Source organism: Hydra vulgaris, chromosome 10 (genome assembly GCF_038396675.1).
Source record: "Hydra vulgaris chromosome 10, alternate assembly HydraT2T_AEP".
NCBI classification, from domain to species: Eukaryota; Metazoa; Cnidaria; class Hydrozoa; order Anthoathecata; family Hydridae; genus Hydra; species Hydra vulgaris.
In genome coordinates, this window is record NC_088929.1 from 25,989,669 (window position 1) to 26,011,257 (window position 21,589).

At 27.6% G+C, this 21,589-nt stretch overlaps 2 protein-coding genes across 6 annotated transcripts; both read left to right on the forward strand.

Annotated features, from left to right (window-relative positions):
- The first annotated feature begins 277 nt into the window (after positions 1-277).
- LOC136085869 (uncharacterized) lies at positions 278-12,665 on the forward strand. Of its 5 annotated transcripts, none has more exons than XM_065807625.1 (5): positions 278-588; positions 872-1,046; positions 4,473-4,548; positions 4,903-4,945; positions 5,029-6,195. In XM_065807625.1, the coding sequence occupies exons 1-5, from the start codon at positions 568-570 to the stop codon at positions 5,071-5,073; spliced, it is 360 nt and encodes a 119-aa protein (XP_065663697.1). In that variant the 5' UTR covers positions 278-567; the 3' UTR covers positions 5,074-6,195. The 5 variants fall into 5 exon arrangements, with proteins under 5 accessions (XP_065663697.1, XP_065663696.1, XP_065663698.1 ...); XM_065807624.1 differs by lacking the exon at positions 5,029-6,195 and adding an exon at positions 12,289-12,665 and having other exon boundaries at positions 279-581; XM_065807626.1 differs by lacking the exon at positions 5,029-6,195 and adding an exon at positions 12,268-12,665 and having other exon boundaries at positions 281-588.
- A 5,204-nt stretch (positions 12,666-17,869) lies between these two features.
- On the forward strand, positions 17,870-19,385 carry LOC105844298 (beta-1,3-galactosyltransferase 1). The gene has a single exon (XM_065807628.1). It carries the CDS (start codon positions 17,921-17,923, stop codon positions 19,073-19,075), a length of 1,155 nt encoding a protein of 384 aa, XP_065663700.1. The 5' UTR covers positions 17,870-17,920; the 3' UTR covers positions 19,076-19,385.
- The last annotated feature ends 2,204 nt before the right edge of the window (positions 19,386-21,589 follow it).

Sequence of the window (21,589 nt, forward strand, 5' to 3'; positions counted from 1 at the left end):
AATCAATTTAAATTGAAAGCTTTCTTCTTTTCTACTTTTTTAAGTAATAGTATTAGGGGCCACAAAACTGAATTTACGCCTCTACTTATAAACTGATATATAAAAAAATGTGTTGCCTAATTTCACAAGGCATCTAACATCTAAATATTTAATTTATAATTAATTATTTGCATCTAAATTTTGATTTTCTAGTTAACTATTTACATCTGAATCTTTGTTTTCTATTTAATTTTTATTAATTAGTTTTTAAATAATTTGAGCAATAATTGCTGTATTATTTGCATTTTTTTAATGTTTAAAATTTTATAAACAGAGAAACCAAAGATTACTGTTAAACCTGGTAATTTCATCAGGCTTGAAGATGGAGAAAAAGTAAAATTTGTTGTGATTGCAAATGTATCTCATGTATCTCATGGAGATGGTTTTTTAATGGAGTAGAACAATTATCTTCATCTTTTATAACTCAGCAAAGTACTTCCACATTTATCTGGACTTTTCCAAAAAGGATTGATAATGGAACATATAGGTGTGAAGCACAAAATGATATAGGAACTGGAGAAAGTGCAAATGGATATCTTGAAGTTCAATGTAGTTTTTTTATTATTTTATTTACATTAGTAGATAAACTTGGAAGGTTTGATTGATTAATGTTTTTAAAATTTGTATTAGCATATTTAATATTTTTGCTTAAAGATAAAAAAATTAATTATACTAACAATTAAGTTAAGTAAAAGTTAAAAAGTTTAACGACTTGATTAAAAAAAAAAATGTTTGTGTATTTAATTTTATGCACAAGACCCACCTTCAATAACTGAATTTCCTAAAGATTAAGTTGTTAACAAGTCAGCTAATATATTATTTTCTTGTAAAGATGATGGTATTCCACAGCCTGAAATATCATGGAGTAGCAAGTGATCAAAAATTCAAAATTTTTGGCTCAATATTGAATATTGATAATGTGAAAACAGTAGAAAAAGATGAATACACATGCAATGCAATTAATAGTGTTGGAATGGATTCAAAAAAAGTGAAACTACTTGTGAATGGTAAGTATTGTTGAAAAGCTGTTGTTTAGTTGTTGATTTTGTTGTATTAACTAATTTTGTTAAGTAAAACTTTTTTTACATAAGTACAAATATTTATATGAACACAAGCCATATGGAAATGTTTGTTTAACGATCAGAGTGTTGATAAATTATTAAATTGTTTAAAGCAATGCATTCTCCAGTACAAATTAGTTAAAAACAGTGCAAGTCTCCAATGCAATTTTTTTTTATAACAAAAAATCATAAATTTTTAAAAGCTCTTTTTTAGGTACTGATTCTCTAAAAATGTGAGCTTGGCCATCCTAGTACTTAAATAATGTACTTAAATAATGTTATTAAAAATAAATAAATTGTTAGTAGATTGAAGTTGAATGATACAAAATAAAATGTTAGTAAAACTAAACACGTGAAAATTAAATTGAAAAAATCAGTTATTATTTTTATCAAATGTTCAAATTAGAAAATCTACCGAGAAAAAAATTATTCCAAATTAGCAATAAATTGTTTAACTGTTTTAAAAAAGGTTATTTGAAAAGGAGGTAAAATGTAATAAAGACATAAAAGATGCATTCCTGGCATACATATGTATATATATTATACATATGTATATGCATACATATATATATACTATACATATGTATATATATATATATACAAATATATATATTTATATATATATATATATATATATATATATATATATATATATATCTTGATATATATTTGATATATATATTGATATATATGTATATATATATATAATATACTTAATTCATTTTTGCGCTCTAAAGGTAAAAAAGTGCGCAATTTTTCAAAAAAAGAAGAAATGAACGAAAAATAATGAAAGATTGCTGCCTCATGCCAAACCCTCAGTTACTGTAGTAGCACTCTGTTGCTGGAGTACTTACTTGGGTTAGGCTATTTGTCAATCAATGTATGTACTAAAGCTTCTGCAACTTCCTGTTTATTTATGTTATTGCTGCATTTATATAAGTATATATATATGATATATATATATATATATATATATATATATATATATATATATATATATATATATATATATATATATATACATTTTACCTACCATTATGTGATCCTTGCTTTAAGCTCAAATTTCTTCCTACCGATAAGAGAGAGCAAGCAAGATCAATGCTATTAGAGACTTTAGTAAAAGATTAAAGAAATAAAAATAAACTTTCACCAGAAGTTAACAATATTTCTACTAGCTCCAATTTAATGCCGAAAATCTTCAGCTTCATTTAACACTGAACGTTTTTAGCTTCATTTAGCACCAAAAATCATAAAACGAAAGTTGATTTTCCAAAACTTTGTAATTAATATGAGTGTTGGCAGCTCATTATGATCAGCTAAGTATATTTGAACAGCTCTTTTAAGTTTTTGAAGTCGTTCTAACATTAAGTATGCACTATTCCAACGAGTGGAGACATCTTGCACTAAAAGTAAAAGTGTTTTATTTTGCTGTTGTTGCAATAACTCAAATTCGGTAAATGTTTTTGATAAATGATTAAAATGGCCTACTACTTTACGTACTTAAAGTGATAAATCACTAATATTTGGTATAAAGCTGCATCCTTAATTACAAGCTGCAATAGATGAATTGTGCAACGGACTGACCTTACCTAACTAAGTTTACTGTCTAGAGTCATTGGTAGCGTCATCTTTAACTAAAACATGTCTTCTTGGTTTACCCCTTTCTAATATATTGATGAATTTCTCAACTATATTTATTCCAGAGTTAATTTCTGGAAAATGTGAAGCATATAGTACAGCATTTTTGCGCTCAAAAAATTTTTTTCATCCAGAAGGCCAGAATTCACTTTTACTGGACAAAACTAAAAACTCGCCATATAAAAAAGATGCAAGGACCATTTTTGCACTGTTCACTAATTTTAGAATTGCAGTTTTAATGGTGACATTAGTTTTAATTTTGGGTTGCTATGGGTACCTAAATTACTTAGCAACTACTTATTTTATTACCCATAATAACTATAAACTATGGACAAAAGTAATAATATTTTATTACCCATAATAAATATAAAATATGGATGAAAGTAATAACTTAATTAGATTACTCCCATAATTGCCACATTAAATATTGCTATACTACAAATGTAGTAATACTATGGATTTTTTATTTGGTTGTTAATGACCCCTGAAGTAGCTAGCAACGTTTCATTTTGCATAGTTACTAGCTTAAGTTTCTTAAAACATCAAAGTTATAAACTAGACTAATATTGATGGGGCAGTCTGATTGAAATTTATTTTATGCATTTAAAAAATTGGACAGATACCCAATTACTAATTGTAGATATTTTTATGCAGATTGAGGACTCTATTATATATTTCATGAAACATAGTCCATATAAAAATGAACCTAAAATTTGATATATACACAAAACCTAAAAACCTTTTTGTGTATATATTAATATAAAGGTTTTGGTTTAAAATTATTTTTTAAATCAAAACTCATGTATTCTGATAATTGTAAAACAACTTTAACTTCTTTTTCTTTACCATTTGGCAGAAACTAGATAAAAAAGACGAAACGCTCATCTTCTTTTCATTGTTTTACTACTTAAAGTATCAAAATTCACCTAGGGGTCATCAGTTCAGATAAATCATTTATTTTAAAAAGCTTCCTAACTATAAATGTGTGTTTAGATAACATCTCTATTGTCACACTGAAACAGCCTGATATCTGTTTTTTAAAAATTTTTTTTGTATAGAACGCATTTAGAGATTGAGAAAATTTTTGTTTTTCAATGCAGCCTAATTAAAAAAAGATTTTTTTTTTTTTGCATCGCTACCCAAAATTTTTTTCCCAGAATAGCCCCTGTATATATATATATTTTTTTTTTTTTAATTTTTTTTTTAAACACATTTGCATTCAACAAGGCTGCAAGCAACCACTAATTAGAGTAAAAGATACAAGAATAATATTGTAGAGCCAGATAAAGATTGACAGACGACTTAAAGGATTGCAAATTATATGAATCAGGAAAGTAAGATAAAGGAAGCGAATTCCAAAGAACTGATGTTCAAGGAAAAAAACTAGGCGAATTAGAGTTTTTGGAGCACTTAGGAACAGTCACAGAAAAAGGATGAGACTTAATTGAATGACGAGTAACACATGAGTGAATTTTAGATGGAATGTGCCATCTATTCTTCACAAGAGTGAAGAATAGATGGCACAAGAGACGCTAGCTCTTTAGAGCAGTGCCCATTATAAAATTTGTAGAAAAGAGAAAGAGAAGCAACATTACAACGATATGATAATGGTTGGAGGTTGGCTGCAAGAGCAGGTCCAACTATATTTTTACATTGCTTTTGATGTTTTACATTATTATATAAAAGCTATGCATAATATATGACAGTTTATATGGTAATTATGTGGTTGTTTAGAAACACAGAAAAAAATGCATGAAGAAAGGAAAAAAAAGGCTGCATCATTAGTTGTAAAGTTGAAAAACACCGATAAGTAAGTCTTTTTAAAAATTGTTTTTGAGTCTGATTAAACTGACATTTAATAGGGTTTAATAGAAACTAATTATCTTGACTTATGGTTGATTGCGTTTAAAGTAAATTTTATTGGGATTTATTTAATAGTTTAGAATGAATGAAATGGAATGGGATGAAATGTTTGTAACAGTTATAATGAGTTAAATGGATATAATACGTAAACTGGCATAGTTGTGGGAATTAGATTGCTGATTTTTTTAAATTGAAAGTGTTTCTAATTGTGGTGTTGCTATGATATATATTTAAAAAACATACATTTTTTGCCTTACCATTTCTTTAATTTCATTACTGTACTTTACCATTCCTTTTAAAGTGCTTCCGGTGGTCCACGAGCAAAGAGAGTGAACACGAAAAAGGTAGTTTAATTATTTTATGGTGTCACCCTATTTATTATTTGCTTTTTTTTTTTTACTATTTAAAAATTTCTTTATTTTTGCAGAATGCATTTTTCGAAACCATTAATCAGGCATTTAAGGGTATTTGATTCTTGAGAAATACTTAAATCATTGGAAGTTTAATGAAGTATCCTCTTAAGTGTAAATTTGTTGCAACTTTGCTATATATATGAAATTATTTTAAAGGAAATACAAAACATATTTTTTTGGCGTTTTTATTATTTCTACTGAATAAACTTATCTCCAGAATGATTGAAGTTTGCAACTTTGTGGCGTTGCACAGTGCCTTAAAAAGAGGCCATAAATACATTTAATAAATAATAATTTTTTTGTCTAAAAATTTTAAAATCTATCTTTTAAAAACATAAGATGTAGTGTAGTAAATTTAATAGTTTATAATTAATTCCAAGCCAACATAAAAGACTTTATTCTTCATATAATAATATGTAAACTAAAATATACAAACAGGTTAGTTTTAGTATAAACACAATTAAACTCAACAAGGATAATAATAATTATAAGAATTAGCACATTCTACTATACTAAATAAGCTCAAATTGTTAAAATATAGTCATTTAAATATTTCGGAGGATTCCGGGATCTTCCTTTATAACGGAGGACTGATTTTAAACTTACTTCTTTTAATATTCGCCCATTTATTACGCTACCAACGAGAGTTACTGCCCATTCTGCTACAATCATTGACAATATTTTTTCAAATGTAACCACTAACAAATTATTTCAGGAAATCTAACAACTTATATTTCTAACCATCTACCTCAATTTCTTGTTTTTCCTAATTCCAACAAGTTATTTATACCACATAATCATAATTTATATTGCAGGAGCTTTAAAAAATATAATAAAGAATGAAATCTGAATTATTAAAAGTTGATTGGAACGACATTACCAATAAAAACGATGTTAACTCCAGTTTTGAAGCATTTATTTCTCAAACAATATTGTTGTTAGATTGTCATGTGCCACTCAAAAAAAATTAGTATTAAGAGCTACAAGCGTCAATTCAAGCCATGGATTACTAAATGAATAATAAAATCAATTCAAATTCGAAATCTTATTCAAGGGAAAATGTTAAGGGATAAAAGATCCAAAAAATATAGTTAAATCTTTAAACGCTATATATTACATACCATAATTGATCTAATAAAACTGAGTAAAATAAAATACATTTCAAAAAATCTTCGTGAGACCTGGAATGGCATTAAAAGTCTAATAAATGTCAATAATGTACCTCCAAATTGCTTACAAGTTAACGAAACATACATAACTGAACCAACTCTAACCTGCGAAGAATTCAACATTTTTTTCACAAATGTAGCTCATAAACTTAATTCTAAAATTCACTCATCTTACATTAGCTATACAAAGTATCTTAAACATCCAAATCTTCATAGTTTTCTGATATCTCCAACAAACTATTTTGAAATCTCATCACTTATATCTAAATTAAAACCTAGAAAATTAATAGGTCCTAACAGCATCCCCACAAACATTCTTATTGATTTTAATTTTGAATTTTCTCATATTCTCTCTAAGCTATTTAATATCTCTTTCTTAAATGGAATTTGTCCTGACATTTTGAAATCATCTTGTGTCATTCCAGTTTATAAAAATGGCTCAAAGCTCTTATTTACTTACTATAGACCAAGTTCAATTCTTTCTAACATTACCAAGCTCTTTGAAAAACTAATGTACACTAGATTAAAATTATTTTTGAATTTAAATGAATTTCACTTTGGATTTCGATCATAACACTCTACTTGCCAAGCTTTAATAAGTATTACCAAACAAATAAAAAAGGCACTGGACACTGGTCATTTCGTAGGTGGTGTTTTTATCGACTTACAAAAAGTGTTCAATACCGTTAATCATACCATTTTAATTTCTAACCTTGAACATTACAGAATCCGAGGAGTTGCTTGTAACTGGTTTCAATCTTATCTTTCAAATCGAAAGCAGTTTGTTAGCACTAATGTGGTGTTCCCCAGGGTTCTGTTCTTAGCCCTTTGCTGTTTTTGATTTTTATTAATAGTCTAAATAAATCTGTCCACTTCTTATCAGTCCATTTGTTTGCTGATGATACTAATATCTTGCATATTAATAAGTCTAATCATTCCTTGTGTAAGAATATAAACTTAGATCTAAAAGGTTTAGTTCATTGGCTAAATGCAAACTTAATTTCTCTAAAATTGGAAAAAACTGAACAAATGTTTTTTTCATCTCAAAGACAAAAACTTAAACGAAAATCATATAACTAAAATTAAAATTAATGATAGACATTTATATTCAACACACGTTGTTAAATATCTTGGTATTTTTATAGATTCGAACCTCTCATAGAATTTTCATATAGATGCACTCCGTAAAAAACTTAATCGAGCTAATTGCATGCTTTCAATAAAACTTATGCTTACAATAAAACTTTGAGGTGTGGTAAGTATTCAATTACACATCAGTGCATCAGTGAATGAAACCAAAGTCTTGTGTGCATTGTGAATGAGTTTGAAAAGTTAAAATTTCAAAATAATTTATCTTCATTTCTTTATTTAAAACAAAATGAATTTAAATAAATTCTAAAAAAATTTAATTTTAATTTTTTATCATTATTAACTCCTTTAGTTTTCGTTTTTTTTTCCTTACTATTTTTATAGAAACTTTATTGTTTTTGCCATTAATATTTATTACTTTAATAACTGCTAATTATGTTATTACTATTATTATTATATTTATTATAAATACTATTATATTTGCTGTTACTTTTTCTCTATTAATGAATAAAGTTATTATTGTTACTAATATTATTTTTTAAATTAATATTGTTAATAAAAATATTTGGTGTCACTCCTTTGATCATGATTCTGCATGAGTGGCTACTTCAATCTTCAATCAATTATTTATTTTTATTCTAAATAATTATATTTGATTTTATTATTTATAATATTATAGATATTCTTATTATTTTTATTATTATTGTTACAGAAACAAAAATTTATTAAAAAACAAATTATTATAGAAATAAGCATGGTTTTCATTCTTTCAAAGCACTAAAAGTGCCCAACCGTTCTGAAACTCAACAAAAAAGTGTAAGAACCTGCGGCAGAAAGTTGTATGACAATTTTATTTCAAAAAATGTCTGTATTATTGAAGACAATGAAACTTATATTAAGTACGATCATCAACAAATTCCTGGTGCTGTTTATTATATTGCCAAATATAGAGGAAAAGCAGATAATAAAATTTAAATACACAAAACATGACAAGTTCGCTAAAAAAGCTTTGATTGAAACTATTTGCAGTTATGGCAAAAAATCAGCACCTTATATTTCTCAGTCCACACTTTCTGGTCAAATATATGTTAAGAAATGTTTACAAAAATGCCTTTTACCTCTCATTAAATCACACAATAACAGACTTGTGTTCTGGCCTGATTTAGCTTCAATTCATTAATGTAAACTAGCTATAGAATGGTATAAAAAGAATAATGTGAAATTTGTGCCTAAAACAGAAAATCCTTCAAACTCCTCAGAATTGAGAGTTATTGAAAAGTACTGGGCTATTATTAAAAGAAAAATGAAAAAAACAAAAAAGCTTTGCAGAAACATTAAAGATATTAAAATATCATTTAAAAAAGCATCAAGTAGTTTTGATTCTTATTCTGTGCGCAAGCTTATGGGTACCACTAAAGCTCAAAATTTTATTAGATTCCCTCAGGAATAATTTTTTTTTTTTAAATTTGATCTTCTTATACTATTGTATTAAAAAATTTTTAGTTTTTCTACTTTCACGTTTATTTCGTGTACACGCTTTATCACTGGTTATATCAGTCATTGGTGCGAGATGTCTTGTGGCAACAGTGGTCTCGCGTCCATCAGGCATTCTTACATGAGAATATTTACTATTAGCCTCTAAAAGCTCATTCAACCAGAGGTTCATATTTGCTGTGTCGAACATGCCTTTTAAGCAATACAGGATCCGAATTAGTTAACCATGTAGGAACAGAGTGTCCATTAGAAGAACGTTGACTGAATCCAAATAATGGTTCGTGAGGTGTAGCGTTAGTAGAAGTACAAAGTAAGGACATCGGGTAAAACGTGTCCCCAGTTTAGGTAAATTCTTTGATTTTAGAGCAAGCGAAATTCCTTTCCAAATTATGCTATTGTATCTTTCACACTGACCATTGCCCTGAAGATTATAAGGAGTTCTACTCAGGTTGATACCTCGAGATTTAAGAAAATTGCGGAGCTCTGAAGACATGAAGCAAGTGCCTCGATCTGAATGTATATAAGCTGGCATACCAAATAAAGTGAAACGTTGAGTTAAACATTTAATTATGGTTGAAGTAGAAATATCACAACAAGGAAATACAAAGGGAAATCTTAAAAACTCATCAGCAACTGTTAAAAAATATTTGTTGCTAGATGAAGACGGAATAGGTCCTTTAAAATCCATGCTTATTCGCTCAAAAGGTTGAGTAGATTTTGTATAGATGTGGTTAAAATTGCTTACATTGTATTTAGGTTTCAATTCAGCACAAATTTGGCACGAAGAAATGGGTTTTTTTTACATCATCAATTGAAAAAAGGCAGATTTTTCGATTTTATAAAATGATACATTCTGGTGATTCCAGGGTCGCAAAGAGATTCATGTAGTTCCTTAAGAGAGGAACTATAAACGGACTTTAGTCATAGAGCAACAAGATCTAGAGAGGGCAAAGTCATAGAGCAACAAAATTGTTACGTCCACGGCGATACACTATATCATAGCTGTACGAAGAAAGTTCTATCCTCCATCTCAGAAACTTGTCATTATTAATTTTTCCGTTCTTGTTATTGTCAAACATGAAAGAGACAGAGCGCTGGTAGGTGACTAGAGTAAAATGCCGACCAACAAGGTAGTATTTCCATTTTCGAAGTGATTCGACAATAGCTTCCTTCTCAACAGAAGAATGTTTTTTTTTCAGTAGGTGAAAGTTTGCGAGAAAAGAATGCAATTGGTCTTCCAGCCTGATTAAGGGAAGCAACTATGGCAAAATTGGAGGCATTTGTTTCCACCTCAAATGGTAAACTTTCCTCAACAGCTTGTAGAGCTGATGGAGAGATTACTACTTTCATTTCATTGAAACATTTAATAGCTTCAGTTGACAGTGGAAAGGTAGACGTTAGAGATAAAGGATGAATTTTGTCAGAAAAATGTTTGACATATTGGGAGTAGTATGAAAACATACCAAGGACTCGACGGAGAGAAGCACTATCAGTGAGAGCAGGCATTTCAATTAATGACTTTAAGCGATCTGAATCACTAGAAAAAGAGCCACTTTTATAATGAAACCTATGAAGGTTATACACGAAGTAGACAATATAGACTTATCTTCACTGAACGTAAACATTACTTTCTTAGAAGCGTGAAGAAATTTTTCTAAATTGAAATCATGTTTATTTTTAGATGCACCACATACAAGCAAGTTATCTAGGTATACAAAGGTGTCTTCCTATTTGTTTTCTTGAATAAACTTATCTATGATTCTTTGAAATTGTGCAACAGCATTAGTAAGGCCGAAAGAAATTCTTGTAAATTGGAAAAGATGTCCATTGGACTCAATGGCAGTATAATACTTGTCACTTCCTAGGAGAGTTGTATTTGGTAATAAGCACTTTTTAAATCAAATGTGCTAAATAATGAATATTTTGCAACAAAGTGATCTAATTCATTGATGTTAGGTAAAGGAGAAGCATCAAGTAGTGTAAAGCGATTTATTGTTTGTGAGTAATCAAGGACCATGCGTTCATGTCTCTCATTCCTGGTAACAACTATTTGTGATCGCCATGGAGAGTTACTGGGTTCAATTAAATCTAGTTCCAAAAGTTTTTTAGTTTCTTGCTCAATGAATGCTTTGTCCTCTGAGTTATATTGTCTAGAAGGTGAAGCAATTGATTCTCATTCTGGAGATAGAAATAGGAAGTGTGCTAGCTTTCATTGTAATAATATTTAGAGAACAGATTTTTAAAGAATTTCTTTTTACCGCCATAATTGATATAAAGACTTTTGTGCAACTGTAGGAAATCTCTACCAAGTATGATTTGTTTGCAAGTTGGGTATATTAAGGGAAAGAAGGATATTAAGTTTTAAAGAGTCACATAATGATTTGCTTATAAATGTGTCAGAGCTTCCAGTGTCAAGAAAAGCTCTTACCTTGGCCCTAGCAATAAAGATATAAACGATAGAGTTGAGTGAGTTGATAAAAGTTTGTAAAAGTTCTAAACCAGTTTGACCATTCTTTAGAAGCTGATGCAGAATTGGGATTGCAGTCAAATTGTTCCGGTCTTAGATATTTATCCATTCAAATATGAATAATAAATTTTAGTGTAGTATATTTAATAGTCTATAATTAATTCTAAGCCAACATAGAAGGCTTTATTCTTCAATTAATAATACGTTATTCTAAAATATACAAAAAGGTTAGTTTTAGCATATACATAATTAAACTCAACAAAGATAATAATAATTATAAGAATCATAAGGTTTATTGTTTTGATAAAAAAAAAATTTTTTTAAATTAAGCATTTTCCACTTATTTAACTCTTTTTTCAGCAAATAATATAGAAGCGAGCTTTGCGGACAATTTGACGTGTTTTTGACATAAATTATTAGATTAAAATTATTAAAGTTATTTAGTCATGTTATTCTATCTCTTAAAATATGGAAATTACTTTTAAAACACAAATATCCTCACAATAAATACTTTTAAAACTAGAAACTAATTTTTTATTAGTGGATTTTGAAAAATTAAAAAAATTATATTTACAAAAAGAAGCTTACACAAAATGTTCCATCAGGTACCACCCTAATTTTTGTATCAACACCACTAATAGTATAGAAAATAAATATGCAAAATTTTAGCTGCACATATTTGTACCTTATTGAGTTAGGTTATAAAGTTTGTCATGAATCTTAATGTATCAAAGGCTAAATTTTTATTTATTTGAAATCAAGATCAAACACGTTCTAATTTTTAAAGATCTAGATTTTGTCTTGTGTGTGTTGGGGCTAGTAAGCCAAAATTATTTGTTTTCATGTATAAGTATTTACATTTCTTATTCTATTAAATATAAATCTTGAGCTAGAAATATAAAGTAAACAGAAGTAAAGTAAATAAAATTGTTCGTGACTTTTAATTTTTATGTGCATGATGTAACTTCTGTTATATACTACTATATTTGAAGATCTAAATTAATTGTTTATATGAAGTAACTTTTGTATTGTAGTTTATTCTCCTCTAATTAAAGTTAGTTGCCACACGGAGACCGAATACCAAGATCCTCAAAGGACAGCTTCAAATCTATATACAGAATCGATTCCGCCTCTATGGACGAGAGTAACTGAGTATGAAGAAAAGTGAAAGTAAGAATAATCTACTTAGAAAGATATCATAGAGAAAAGCAGGCAGATTGGCCATTTAAAAAATACAAGGACTAAAAACTATCTTCTCATTAGGTCGGACTCTCCTGCGAACTTCAAGAAGACTAAGTCAGAAAATGGCGAACAATTAACGGCTGAAGTTCTTGGTTTGCTTGTTACAAATTATTTCATAAATATATTTTTTTTGCTTGAAAACTAATGTCTTATTCATTTTGAAAATAATTTTGTGTTCAGAAAGTGTTTGGTGAAGTAAGAAAAGCTTTTCTAATATCAATTATTTCTTAAGACCTTATTTTGATATTTTAATTTTCTAACCTCTAATCCTATTAATTGATATTTGGAGCGGTAATTTTTTTAGCTAGATTTTATTAAAATTCAGCATACTAAATATTTAAGTTATAGAAAAATTAATCAAATAAATGATTTTTTAAATTATAATTGTTTCGTATTCTAAGTTGTATTTTGGTAAATTCCTATTTATAAAAAGGCGGACTCTCAAAGCAAGACATTTTTGGATCTTTTTTTTTTCAAAATTTTTGGATTCGAAATCCTCATAAAGTTCTTTGCAAAACTAAACTCACTTTATTTTAAACACATGTAAAACCGTTAAACACCTACTGTCACATTCCCTGTCTAAAGTAAGAAAAACTTTTCTGAAAACAACCTTCGCAAAAACTTAATTTTTGTAGTCATTTATTTTTATTTTTTAGCTATATCTAAAATTTTCTTAAAATTCAACATAATAAATAATGATTTTATTAAAAATTTTACAAAAAAGCGTCTTTTTTTAATTATAATTTTCCCCCTTTAATTAGTCATACTTTTGTCATTTTTACGTTAAAATCAAGAGGGACCTCCAAGACATCATCAAATTTTTTTTAATTTTGCAGATTCGGAATCCCCATAAATTTCTTCATTAAAGTTTACAACCTCTTTGTTTTTAAAATTAAAAAAGAAAAAAAATGACACATATTCAAATATGTATCAACCAGCTAGTAGCACGCCATTTAGAGTGGTCAAATTTAATTTTTAACCTCAAAAATGGACTCCTTGACCCAGAAAAACTCTAAAAAAAAGTATTAAAAAAGTATCGTTTTCCGACCTCTTTGAGGCACTGTGCGTTGTAAGCAACTAAGTATCAAATTCAAATGTTTTAGGGATCTTTAAATGATTTTCATTTATGAAATAAATATTTTTTATCAGTGAAATAGGTTTTTGTCAATATTGGTTAATATTGATTAACAAAAATGGCTCAGAAAATCAATTATAATTTTTTTGTTCACAAATAAAATAAAATACAGACAGTTGTTTTAAAATAAAATACAGATTGTTTTTTAAATCTTAAAAATGTTGTTTATTCTCTAATTAAGACTGGTTCGTACTCTTCTGAAATGCAAAACTTTGCAATAATTTTCTTATTTTGAGCAGCATTGTGTGGTTGCTGCCCCAAAAAGCTTTATTAAAATAGCACAATGTAGGTATTCATAATACACGTAAAAACCGTGTAATAAAAACATTCGTTTATAGAACTTGTCAACGCAGCGCAGTGGGGCAGAGTAGCTTTAAAACTGGACAATATATATATATATATATATATATATATATATATATATATATATATATATATATATATATATATATATATATATATATATATATATATATATATATATTAATATATATATATATATTAATATATATATATATTTTTTGGATTTTTAAGTTAAATAATTATTTTAAGGGCACTTGTTAGGCTTAGGAAAAGTTACTCCATAGTTATTTAAACATTTATTTACGATTGCCGGACGTTTTTAATGTATTTTCGAGTAATTTCGAGAAATGCGTTCTAATAGATTCACTAAAATAAACTACAGTAATTTGAATTTAATGTAAAAAGTCACTCAAAAAAAGTTACTCGAAAAATCTATTAGATTTATTCGTTTAAATTTGCTCAAAACAAATCTTACAAAAAAAGAACTTCATTATTTCAAGTGTACATGACCTGGTTTCATTACCTGGCTTCTGCTGATGTAATTGACACATTTCCTCTAATACAAACAAAAGGGCTCAATAAGTGCAACAACAAAAAAAAGTTTTACAATTTGTAATCATGAGCAAATTCATAAAAAAAATTTTAAAACTGTATCTAAGTGAGGACAAACAAAAAGGGCATTTGAAAAAATTAAATAAAAATTTAATATTTTAAATGAACTTTTTTAAAAGTCCTATTAATATTTTTAATATATTTAAGCATTTTAAAATTATTTTCTTAATAGCGAAAGATAGCTGCAAACCTAAAATTAAAGAATCCTTGAAAAAAGTTTGGAACTTTTAACAAACTTTCAGAAAAAAAAAATCTTGAGTAAAATAAAAAAAATAAAGTTTGTTTTAAAGCGAGTTTTTCTCTAGATAATCTCTATATATATAATCAAATTAACCACATAATCACAATATCCACACATTTCGTTATTTGAGATTAATCAATCACGCATGATTGATTAATCTCGAATTTAAATATAAACAAAAACTTTTTTTTTTTTCCAAATTCACTATCATTAAAAGAAAATTGGGACTTTGCAACGAGTTGTGCTAACGAGTTGTGCTACGAGTGTGACTTTTGCAACGAGTTGTACAAAGTGATTATACAGAAAACTACAATGGCTAAAATGTGTTCCAGAAAAACTTTTTGGTTCACTGTTTTTAGGAGTAATGGGGCATTTAAAAAAAAAATTCATATTATGCAGAGCAATGCGTAATCCTAGCGTCAATTCCATTAACTCAAATTGATTTATTTGACTACGTAATGATAAAAATAACTTCATTAATAAACATAAACAGCGTTATTGCAACAATTTCATAAAAAGTAGCTACTTAAAGTTTTTATATTTATTATTTTATTTTATATTACTTTTACTTTGTCTTAAGTATAAAATGATGGCTAATAATAAATCTATTTATAAAAGTTTGTTGGTTTTTTTTATTTCAAACCCAATAAGAAGCTTAGTGACATATTAATATAAATTTATAAACATGTTAATATATTTTTGATATTAACATATGTTTATATCAAAAATTTCATGATTATTAAATATAATAACTCTTTTTGTTTAAATTTATGCATTCCTTGTAGAATTTTTCGCCTTTTATGGCTTTTATATCAATACAACTGTAATTTTTCAGTTTTTTTTTATCACAGCTTATCATTAGCGTTAAACTAGAGCGTTTGCATTTGCAGTACGTTTGATCTCTCATAAGGTCCCGGTAAATGACGGTTCCTAACTAGGATGAATCTAGTATATTGTTAGTATAATAATTAATTATGTATATATATCATAGATTTTTAGTTAGAGATTTTAAAACTAGCTTGGACGTGCATTTACGGTATTGCACGTGCATTTACGAAATATTCAACTAACCTTATATTCATATTAAACCTACAAAGAACTTTTCATAAATTTGGCAAAAAAAAATTTTTTAACTTATCGCGTAATATTTTTAAAGAATTCAAAGAATTTTTAAAAAATTTTGCTTTGGAGTCGGAGTCGGAGTCGGAGTTGGAGTCGGAGTTGGAGTCATACTCTAATAATTTCAACGACTGGAGTCGGAGTCGGTACTTTTTTTTTACGATTCCACACCCCTGATGTATACACACCGTAGCTTTTCAGGAAGCGTTATTATCATTATCATTATTAGCTGTCTGGACACGTAAAAGGTTTTGGTTCTACACCGATCATTTCTATACTTATTCTTTAAATGATTTACTTCAATGATCTCTTTACTTCGATGATCTCTTTACTTCAATGTTTTTTTAAATTAACGGTAGAAAATAATTTGTTTAAATATCTAGGCTTTGGGTTAACGACAAATGTTTTTTACTTTAAAACTTCCTTTTATAAACACGGGTAGTGGGAACGCAAATTTGTCATTTTTTGCTATTTTCAGCGCACTTGCAAATTTATATATATATATGTATATATATACATATATAAACACATTTGAAGCTTAACAAAATGTGACCAGAAGATAAAGTTAATCTTACCTTAAATGCAACAAATTAATTTTTTTAAACTATAAGCTAATGATCAGTGAATTTCAAATCATTGAAATCGGTTAAATTAAAACCAATTTTAACAGTAGACAGAGTAAACTAATAATAGTTGGTAGAACGTCAAAGAAGAACTAAAAAAACAAAATAACAACAAAAAATGTAGACATGTTTCTAATACATTATTTTTGCAGTTAAACATGAAAGAAAATCTTTAGATAATAAAGGTAAAATTATAGGAATATAAAACAAAAAAAAAAGAAAAGAAATGAAAAAGATTAAAATTTTTAAATTTGTGAACAAAATATAATTAAACTTATTATTAAATAAATGATCTTTTTAATTAAAAATGTTTAAAAAAGTCTAATTTATAAATCAAATAAGTATATATTGATGAAAATACTCTTAAGAAAACTTTTTTTTACAACTTTTAGCATTTTTATAACAAAAACTGATATAACAATGATAAAACAAAATTATTATTTTTTTTAAGTCCTTACGGCCTTATCACAGAGCAACGCGGATAAGCATTTAATTGAAAGTTCACGCCTCCTTCCTAACCAATGTCGCAAAACTTGCCCAGAGGTGGGGTTATAACCACGGATCCTTTGTTTCTGAGGGAAGTGCTTGTGAACTTATCTTACAATTTTCTGCAAGTATGATGTTGCAGCGATATATCAAAAAATTCCAAAGTATCCTTGATTGGAACTATTAAGTTTTCCTTTCTTAATCAGTGATAAAATCAAAGGGTTGAAAGAATAGTTCAAGCGTAATTTAAAAATAAATAATTACAACCATAAAGAGAAATATACATATTTACCACATATATTAATATAATATATGTGGTAAATATGTAAATGTAACATAAATATGTAACATGAAACTATGTAAATATATAAGTTTAAAACTATACAAATATAAAATATTATAGTATAGTAACATACTTTAAGTTTTAGCATTATTTTTTTGAATCTACCTAAAAATGGTACGAAGTTAAGGTTGCAGGTCACAACTTTTGCTCAATGCACCTTTTCCTCCATCAAATCCAGCCATATTTGTTCCACTTGCCCCGGTCTACTTTACAATTACATTAAAGTACTCATTACCAAGCCGCGATTAGAAGTGTTTAGGCGCAAAAAAAAAACTATTTTTTTTTTTTTTTACTTACACATCAAAAGCAAAACAAAAAATAAACTCTTGGCCTCATTTGCTTTGAGGCATCTGGGCGTTTTAATCTAAGTATGCCCATCACTGTAAACGCTTTAAACGTTATTGAGCTTTTAGTTTACTTAAATAAGCTTTTGCATTATACCCAAAATTTTGCATTATACCCAAAATTTTGCATTATACCCAAAATTGCATTATTTGAACATTAATTTTTCGTGATTTGGAGATTTACAAAAGATCTCAATTTTGCCGTTTAATATATAAAGTACGAGTATTATTGCGCTTTAATGTTTAGAAATATTTTAGAGAAGAGTTTTAAAAGGAAGAAATTCGTTTTTTTATTTCTGTTTTTATTGATATGCGTTTTACTAAAACAATATTGCAATAAAGAAATAATAAAATTTAGTTATACAAGACCGTTACTGCCTTTTCAAAGTTACGTAGCTGAACTGGAGAGTATGTATTTTGAGGCACAACGAGAGTATTATCATGTTTATAAAAAACAATTTAAACCAATTGCTCAGTCCATAAATAATAAGAATGAGTTTCAGAATAACAAACTTAAAACAATCCAACCAAAGTGCAGAACACCATTAAGTTTTTTAATTTTAGTTCATTCTTCTGCAGAAAATATTAAAAGAAGACTTGCTATTAGATACAGCTGGGGTTCGCCCCAAAATAGATTTAATAAGCAATTAACAAGTAATTTAACTTATAGTACCGTATTTGCAGTTGGAAGAAGTTTGTCTACTGCAGTTAACAAAATGATCGCTCAAGAAGCAAGCTTATACAGTGATATTTTATTTATTGATATACTTGACACATACAGAAATTTATCGTACAAAACTTTAAACTCGTTAATATGGTCGTCAAATTACTGTCGACCTAACTTCTTATTAAAAACGGATGACGATTGTTACGTAAATGTTGTTAATATATTAAACTTTTTGAAATCCGAACCTCTCTTGCCATTGTATACAGGAAGGGTTCAATGGTTTATGCCACCAAATCGTGATAATACCAGCAAGTTTTATATTTCAGTTAATGACTATAATGCATTTCTTTTACCACCATATGTATCTGGAGGCGGAATTTTGTTATCAGGAGACCTGATTCCGCGTCTTGTGAGTGCTAGTCAACAAAAAAAAATAATACCAAATGAAGATGCAAACTTAGGTATACTGATGAATAATATAGGTGTTTTACCGAGAGAAAACATTCATATACTACCATTTATTTACTGCAACGATTCTATATGGAATCGACCAACTTGTGATTTTGTTGACCAGTATGTTATTCATGGCGTAGAGAACTACTCGCAAGTATGGCTACACTATCATACATTAGTATTGCAAAACATAAAAGGTATATGTTCCTTAGTGAACAAATTCAGGCAGTATTTAAAACCACCCCTCTATTGTCCAACTGATAACTCAGTTTAATGTTATTAAATATTCAATAAATGTTAAAATAAATAAGCTACTCACACATGATAAGAAATCAAATGGCAAGACATTTTTTGCAATACATTTAACTACAGTTATGTCTTTCTATTAAATGCGTTAACTCAAGGAATATATTACCGGTTCTGTAGCTTTCGTGCGAAAAACGTTAGAGCGGAAACTAATGTCTAACTTAACTGAAACTAATTGTCGTTTGATTGTGTAAAAACAAAACCGGTTTCAATTAGGGTTCAATAACTATTAGATTTAATTGGTTACAAAAATAAATATAAAAAGGAGTTAAGTTTAAGTATTTTTCGAATATATAAAAAAATAACTACAATAACTGTAACAATTTTGAAAAAAATTGCTGAAAATGTTTTAAGAAATCAGAAAAAGTAAAGTTGAAAAAAAAACTTGAAATAAACTGTCTGCTCAAAGCAAACCTTCAAGTCTATATATATGTACACTCCATTACGCCAACCCTTATTTATCAAAGTCATGAAAACAAGAATCGAAGGACTCCAATAGTTTTAATCCAATTTATTTTTATTTTTAGGGCTGGGAAAAGATCAAGACTTTTCCCAATCCTTCAAAAATTTAACAAGAGTTAGAAAATATTTAATTAATCTGATTGGGAACTGGCTATTTCACGTTGAAGACCTGCGTTCAATTTGTTAAGATAGTATTGTCGACTAAAAAGCCAAGTCACTTAATCAAGAAAAACTTTTCAACAGTTGATGATAACTCTTTTTCCTCCAAAAACTAAAGCACTTGGGTTTTGAGTAAAATAAATCTAGATACAATTTTGCCCTTTGATAACCAACAAACTGAAGAATGCAACAAAAGTTCTTCATACTCATTGGTTTCATTTTTATAACCATTATTCATTTCAACCATTGCCGGTGCCCAATCATTGCAAATACTGTCAAGTTTATTCCAATTCAGATTGTACGTGCTTGTTTATGAATTTTTTTACATATTTTTTAATGTTTTAAAAATATCTGATCCGGTTGTTTTGGTCTGAAGCTGACAAATCCAAGGAAATCTTGCATGACATTAAAGTTTTCACTTACACATCTGATATAAATAAGCATTGTCATATAAAAAAATTTTTCTTTCAGCTTTTCTGGGGCCTAAAAAAAACTCCCTAACTTACCTCACCCTAAGATAAGTGAGCGCTTACTACAAAAGTGATTATTAAGTGCAAAATTTATAGAATTTTTTTTCTATTTATTTTGGCAACAATTTTGAGCCAAAAATTAACATGGTATCAAATATTAGTTCGGACAACAATCCAAAACAGAAACTCTTTTTTTATCTGTTAAAATTAAAATCCTAAAAATTTTAATTTTTATTATTTTGTAAAAAATAAATTTTTTCAATATTATTAAAAATTAAAAAAGAAAAAAAATTAATATATGAAAATATTTTTTCCATAATAAATGTTATAAGTCTACTAATCCCGTAAAAATTTTGCCAACTTACCCCAAAAATCTTTTTTTTAATAAACAGTTAATAAATCCTGAAAAACTATTGAAAAAGAAATTGAATGGAAATAATAAATCAAATGTGATTTTTTTTTTTCATTCGACTATTTTCTCGGTAAAGTAAAAAGGAAGTGATGTTCAAAAAGTCCAAAAAACACATAAATCAATATCTCCCATGCGCATGCGTGAATCCTAACAATACTACAGTGAAAAATGAAATGGTCAATTTGAAGGTTTTATTAATTTTTGGCATTTTCTAATGAAAGGCTCTAAAGATAAACGCAGTTTTTCAACTTACTTTTGCTGCCAACAAGCCCTGGTCTCCCCTTTATACCTGAATATACAACATAACAATATATTTGCCATTTGGACTGGCAAGAACATGACGCTTTTACAACTTCATCGTTGTTGTTTCAATTATTTTCTACATTATGATATTTGTTTTCCGCATCTTTTTCTTTCGAAGAAACTAAAAATGTTTAAAGTAACAAAACTAGTCCTTCTACCACATTTAAATGTTGATAAAGAAAGATAACTTAATAATGGCCGTAAAAATAAAACCCCATTTTGCTATAAGTTAGGAATTAAGCAAATGAAACGTTTTCATAAATTTTTGTTGTAAAACTGTCTGGCTTTTATGTCAAAGCATTCCAATCGAACAATTCTTAGAAAGGCTGAATCCGCTAATTAGGAATACAGCAAAAAACATTAAAAAAGTAAAAATCCAAGTAAAAAAAATTTCTTCTGTCATTGTATAAAAAAATTCTTTAAAAATAAAACATGTTTTATCTTCAACATGTACGTAAATAGTTTTCTATAACTAATTAAAGTGCTTTAAACATTTGTTTAAACATTGTTCTGTCAACTAATAAAAAAAAAACTTAGTTTAGTTACATATGTCATAAATAACAAAATATTTTTCTTATAATTCTATGTTGACAGAATTTTTTTTTTTACTTGAAAAATCAGTTTAATTTTGCTGTTATTCAAACTACGTTAACTCTGGATTAAAATGCTTTATCTT

Bases quoted from the DNA above. Each gene is read 5' to 3' on its own strand.
- LOC105844298 (XM_065807628.1), top strand. From the start codon at position 17,921: ATGTTTAGAAATATTTTAGAGAAGAGTTTTAAAAGGAAGAAATTCGTT.
- LOC136085869 (XM_065807623.1), top strand. From the start codon at position 568: ATGGATATCTTGAAGTTCAAT. The intron at 1,047-4,472 runs GTAAGTATTGTT...GTGGTTGTTTAG, and splicing joins AGTGAAACTACTTGTGAATG to AAACACAGAAAAAAATGCAT. The intron at 4,549-4,902 runs GTAAGTCTTTTT...TTCCTTTTAAAG, and splicing joins AAGTTGAAAAACACCGATAA to TGCTTCCGGTGGTCCACGAG.